Source organism: Gymnogyps californianus, chromosome 3, assembly GCF_018139145.2.
Source record: "Gymnogyps californianus isolate 813 chromosome 3, ASM1813914v2, whole genome shotgun sequence".
Lineage (NCBI taxonomy): Eukaryota > Metazoa > Chordata > Aves > Accipitriformes > Cathartidae > Gymnogyps > Gymnogyps californianus.
In genome coordinates, this window is record NC_059473.1 from 53129019 (window position 1) to 53135287 (window position 6269).

Below are 6269 nucleotides of genomic sequence, written 5' to 3' on the forward strand. Positions count from 1 at the left end.
CCTCTGTGGGCTGTGCCCTGTCCCCCACCCCTTCTTTCCCCGTGCAAACATGGGGATTTGCTGACCGTGGTGATATACCAGCATTTGAATAGCAAAATATCCCCAGTTGGTGCTGACGACATTTCACAAGGGATCTAAACCCCTGTAGTGCAGCACTTGCACAGACCTCTAAATACTAGAGACCAGGGCACAGGGAGGCAAGGAGGGTACATCACTCCACATCCACTCACATCAGGTTTCTAACAGCTTCTCAGAGTCATCCCCTACCAGCTATTGTCATAGGTAGGGATACGCAAATTCCTGTGCCCTAAGCTAAATTATTCTCATAAGCAACTGTAATTAGACAAATGCAAAAGCAATCAGTAGTGCGTTGGCAGCAGTTCATCTTCAGTATTGTCCTGGTTTCAGCTAGGACAGAGTTAATTTTCTTCCTAGTAGCTGGTATAGTGCTGTGTTTTGGATTTAGTAGGAAAATAATGTTGATAACACACTGATGGTTTTAGTTGTTGCTAAGTAGTGTTTATACTAAGTCAAGGATTTTTCAGCTTCTCGTGCCCAGCCAGCAAGAAGGCTGGAGGGGCACAAGAAGCTGGGAGGGGACACCGCCAGGACAGCTGACCCAAACTGGCCAAAGAGCTATTCCATACCATATGACATCATGCCCAGTATATAAACTGGGGGAGCTGGCTGGGAGGGGGGATCGCGGCTTGGGAACTAACTGGGCATTGGTCAACGAGTGGTGAGCAATTGCATTGTGCACCACTTGCTTTGTATAGTTTAATTCTTTTAGTATTACTATTGTCATATTATTATTATCATTATCATTGGTTTTCATTCCTTTCTGTCCTATTAAACTGTCTTTATCTCAACTCACGAGGTTTTTTCCTGATTCTCTCCCCCATCCCAGGGGTGGGGGGGCAGTGAGCGAGCGGCTGCGTGGTGCTTAGCTGCCAGCTGGGGTTAAACCACGACAAGTACGCGTTCAGAAAAGAAAACACAGGGCTAACTACCTATTGGCTGCAACCTTCTGTTTTTCATACAGTGGATCTGTCCAAGCAACCAGCACAGACTGAGAAGACATAACTCGAACAGTTATGTCTTGTGCCACCTCCACCTCTTCCTCCTCTGAAATGGCAAAACAAAATAGCATATCAATAACAACATCAGAATTCTCATAAAAAACAGTAACTGTCTTCAACTGACATTATAATATGCACACAGCACAGATGAATAACAAATACAGTGGTAGTGGAAAACCAAGTACATTGATTACTGATGGCACCCCACGGAAACATCATTTCTTCTGTTAGTTGTCTGCTTACAAGACCAGAGTACTAATATATTCTACAGCCCTTCAATATTTGATCAGTCCCCAAACTGTTGCTTACAGCAAGTGTCTTATTAACATACTGACATCCATTATCTCTGGCAAACTCACTGCTACAGCTACCTGGAGAGCAGAAATTTTGCCTTATGAAAAATTTTGAGATTTTAAAATTTAGTTTCATTTTGAAGGGCAATAAAACCAGGGACTGTCAAAAATTCTTCACAAGGGATAATTCCTGGGTATTTTACATTTTTGAGTGCGTCAAACAGGTTGTTTGAATTCGGCTTTTCATTTTGTATGGTGTATAAGGCAAAAATAAAAAAAAACATTGAAAGAAAAAAATAAAATCATTGAAGTGGGCTGTTTTGACATATAAGAATATTTTTTGCAAATAATTTACAAAACTTTAAAATTAAGTGAAACTAATTTGATTTTTTTGAGGTTTTTAATTTTGATGAGGCTCCTTTTTCTATCTGTCCATCAGAGTTTTTCCAGTCTAGTCTACCTACTGTCCAATGAAAGATTTATTACTCCTCTTATTAGTGTCACAGCGACTATTCCCAAGTCTCCCAGAGGCACAGAATACACAAGGCACAACTTGCCAGTGGAAGTTTTACAAAGAGTAACATTGGAAAAATATTGATGTCTCAGGAAAGGAAAGGAAAGGAGCCAGTAAACTCTAGAGTACGATTTTATTCTCTAGGGACCTTACTCATGTATGACGGAAGTCCAGGGAAAGATTGCCCTTCTCTTCAGTTGGTGGCACATTACCCCAAAACCCCGCACTGCCAGCACAGAAGGCAGGCAGCAGGGAAGCATGTTTCACTTCTTCCAATCAGGTTTTTAATGCAGAGGGTTCTCAGACAATTCCAGGTTTTCCAAGCCAAACAGCTACTACACAAAAGTGGCTGAGAGGACCCACCTACTGTTCACAAGTGGCTTAGGGGACTTATTCACAAAGTTTTGCAAAGGGAACACCTGGAGAGAGAAAGTGAGCATGAGAAGTGGATGGCATCACCTCCTCAGAAAAGGTGTGAGGTGGGATTTCAATACACCATGGTTCTCAGTTCTGACAAAGGTGTTCTCCATCACCATCAAAATATACAAAACACTCTGCCACCCCCACAGCATTCTCATTGCAATGTGAGGGGGTGAGAAAGCAGCGCATGGAGATGACTCAGACTCTCGCTCATCCTTTTTAACCCTGGCAGCAGTATGTAATGCCTTCTTTCCAAAAGAAAGTGAAAACTTTTGCTGACCAGGTTTAGGCTTCTGGAAATCAACCCTTCAGAAAAGGGGGCAGAGATCTGACAAGAAGCCATACCATTGTGGAGGTCCTGGCTTTGATTTAATGAAGTCTTCTCATGTGGTTATTGCAGTGCATAACATTTGACAATAGCTAGAGAGGAGGAGATTAAAAAAAACAAAACGAAAAACCCTACAACAGAAATCCAACCAACCATGTTGCAGAGTTGTATCATTTTATTAATCCTGCTTGAATTAGAGAAGCAATCGGAGACATCCATCAAGCTGCTTAATGCACAGAGAAAAACCTAGCAGCTCCAGTACCAAAAGACTTGCAGTCTAAAAATCACAAAGCTATCTCATTGTGTTCAAATGTCTCCACGAATTGACAGCAGATGTGAAAGAAACATACCTGTGACTTTTCTTTTAGTTAAAGATGACCTATAGACAGGTTGGCTCCGTCCTTGGGAGCTCCTTGATGGCAGCGAAACCACATGAACTGACTCAGAGGCTGTACATGCAGGGAAAAAACAGAGGCTTTTCTGTAACCTTTTTCATTGAAAAAAAATTTTAGTCTTTTCAGGCAGAACTCTGTTTTATTCTTTTCTGAGATACAAAAGGAGAAGCTTACTTGAAAGTTAATTTATTTAGAGTCACAGCATTTATGTCAGAGTTCAATATGTATGCAGTAAGAACAGTAAAGTTGGTATTTTAGAAGCAGGAAAGCAAATTATTAACATGAAAAGACCATTACAAGAGTCCTATATTCTAGGATTGAGTTCTTCTCCTGATAATTTGATTATGTAAACAACATTTGTTCTCCGTCTTTAAAAAAACATAGTATAAAAGTAATGAAAACAAGAAGTAGATGTTCAAACCATGTTACACAGTATTTCTCATCAACATTAAGCTCGTTACTGAACACCCACTAAGTCCGTGACAAGATTTCCATTGACTTCTGTACTGCCTGGACAGGCTCTGAACCTGCAGAGCAGTGGTACGTGCTGGGCACCAAACAGGAGAGTGTCTCCCACACGTACGTGTCTCAACCCTGTCACCTCGGCACAGACGTCAGAGTGTTCCCTCCGTGAGCAGTGCACAGAAAGATGAAAAAGTGAATACTAGAGAAGGGATGAGAAATAAGTACGAGATTCCTGTTAGGAAAAGAGGGAATAACTGATAAAGGTGACTGAGGAGTTCCCTCTCTTTGGAGAAACGGAGATAAAGATGTGCATTTAATACAAAACCCACAAAGCAGAAGGGAAAATAGACATTTACATTGCAAAGCCAGGAATTCTGGCAGCCACGTGTGATATTGGAATCATGACCCATTTTGTAACCCAAGATCAGACTATTTGTGGGACGGGCTTCCAGCCTACAGGAGAGATTTTGAGAGAAAGAAGCCTAACCTCGAGCAAACACACCCAAACAGCACAGGAGCAAAGTAAGACTCGTGAGTGCAGAGCCAGCGCCCTCTCGGGCGAGAGGAGCTCAGGCAGCAGGACAGAGACAGGTCAGCCACGACACACGCAAGTGACATAAACAGCGCAAAGGGAAATGCTCAGCCTCTGGGGTAATAAACCTGTTGCAAACCCCATTGATACCGTTAGATGGGAAATCCTTTAAATCAAGGGCAGGTGATCTAGGGCACGAGTGCAAACCATCACAGCACGGCAGGGCAGGGAGCACAGAAGAGGCCAACCTGACTGTCTCAGGAGCCCTTAGTGACCAGGACTTCATGAAGGAACTGGAGAGAACATGGACACACGAGTGTAACCGTCTAGTACAGAGCCCATGAAACAGTTTTAATGGTAAGCGTGGATACATTTAATTAAAGCATTAATTTTTTCTCCACTGGCCTGAAATAATGTAGGGACACAGAGTGTAAGAAGAGGACAAGAAACAATGGATTTCAGAGCGGTCCCACCACACACAAGGAGAATCTGAGCTGTGGCTCTTCTCCCCAGCCCTTCCCTCTGCTATTAATGAGTAACTCGCACATGGTGTCTCTTTAACATAGCATCAAATTGTGCTACACCTTCTACCCTGGTCATCGTATGTTTCTGTTAAGAACATGTTACAGAATGCAATTATAGCAAGCATTTTCATTTATAGGAAGAAGTCATTTTGATGGCTACAACAACATGTGATCTGTGATCACCTAGCAGCCACAGGGGATTACAGAAGTGTGCTAGCTCAGCTAGATGCTATCAGAGAAATCTGACTCACCTAGTTTTCTTGCTTCCTGGTTTTGTCGCTCTTGCAGCAGTGGAGCATAGCTCATCCTTCGGCTGCTCTCTCCGTACCCACGGAGGTAACCTTGGGATCTGCTGCGTGGACCCCTGAAGCCTGTTCCATAAGGTGACTTCCACCGAAAAGATAACTTGCCATCTGGAGACTGGGCACGCACTCTCAGAGGTCTGTTTGGCATGTCCTTCTCTTCAAAAAATAAGCAAACACACACACAAAACCCATCACAGTTATTATGAAGCACGTGACATGTATAGCAGCCCACATATGTCTGTTGCAAGCACATCTATCAAATAACATCAGAATAAAGGGCATAATTTTATAGTTTTTTAATTTTGCTATAAAACCCAACTGCAGTAACAACAAGTTTTCCAAGTGGGATGTGCAACACTCAGTAGCGTCTTTTCCCAGGCTCTTCAGACAGACTGATGCAAGACACCGAAAGTGAAAACATATCGTAATACAAGGACTCCTGCCAGAAACTGGGGATGTCTTGTAGCTTTCCTGTTTAATCTTTTCCTTTTTTTTTAAAAGTCCCCTTTCCCTAGTTCAGGCACACCAGTACATTATTTTTTCTGCAAGTGCTAAAGGTCAGTGTAAAATGAAGCACAGACCCGTTTCACTATTTTTAAAGCTTTCTTTTAGAAAGCAATCCACATTAAAAGCAGGTTCTCTTCTCCTAAACCCATCACTAATGGTTCTGCTCTCTGACAGCCTCGTATTTAACAGGTTTGTTCTGCACATGCTTCAACTCTTGACTTTCCAAACTCCCATTATACAATCCCTTGAGCATCCTGCACTGTAACAGGTACCTTATGCAAGTAGTTTATTTTGACATTTGCTGGCAAGTTGGCAGCGTTCTTTTAAGAAGTGACACTGATTGCAAGGATTACTCAAGCAACCAGTTTGGTTGCTCTGAATGGCATCTCCAGTTCTTGTGGCATTCTCCATTGCATATGACCTGCACCATGCTACTGCAGAGGCTGCAAGTAGAGCAGACAGCAGGAAGAAAGGTGCTGGAAGCACCAGCCAGGACTGAGAGCTCCCACACTTGTAGTGATTTTTTGCCTCTTATCTTTTTTCATTTTGCACTCAAAGCAGGTCTCTCTCAGTCTCTTCTAGCAATGCCATTCCACCAAGCACAAGGTTGCATGAACCTGCCAGCACAGAGGTTACACGCTGTATTCAAATCCTCTCACTCACTGGCTAAGCCAGTCATTGCAATCACAGCAATGTCAAGAGAACAAGAGACTGGGACAGCAACAGCTGCCAGAGACCTGGACGGACAACGAAAGACAATGCACCAAAGTACCCCCTATCAGAGCAATAGTGAGATCCTCTTTTCAGCACCAGTTCAGGAGCTCGTATTTGTTCATGACAGCACTTAAACATGTTACTTTAAGTATGTATTGATGTCTGCATGTCCCTATATACACCAAAAGCAGGT

General features: G+C 42.8%; 1 protein-coding gene across 1 annotated transcript in view; it reads right to left on the minus strand.

Annotated features, from left to right (window-relative positions):
• Positions 1-5003, minus strand: part of FNDC1 (fibronectin type III domain containing 1) — a 46998-nt gene extending 41995 nt beyond the window's left edge. Inside the window, exons 1-3 of the mRNA XM_050894860.1 lie at positions 4802-5003; positions 2985-3083; positions 1011-1125 (exon numbers count right to left, since the gene is read on the minus strand). Coding sequence (XP_050750817.1) covers positions 1011-1125; positions 2985-3083; positions 4802-5003 — 416 coding nt within the window. The remainder of the gene's footprint in view (positions 1-1010; positions 1126-2984; positions 3084-4801) is intronic.
• Positions 5004-6269: the final 1266 nt, after the last annotated feature.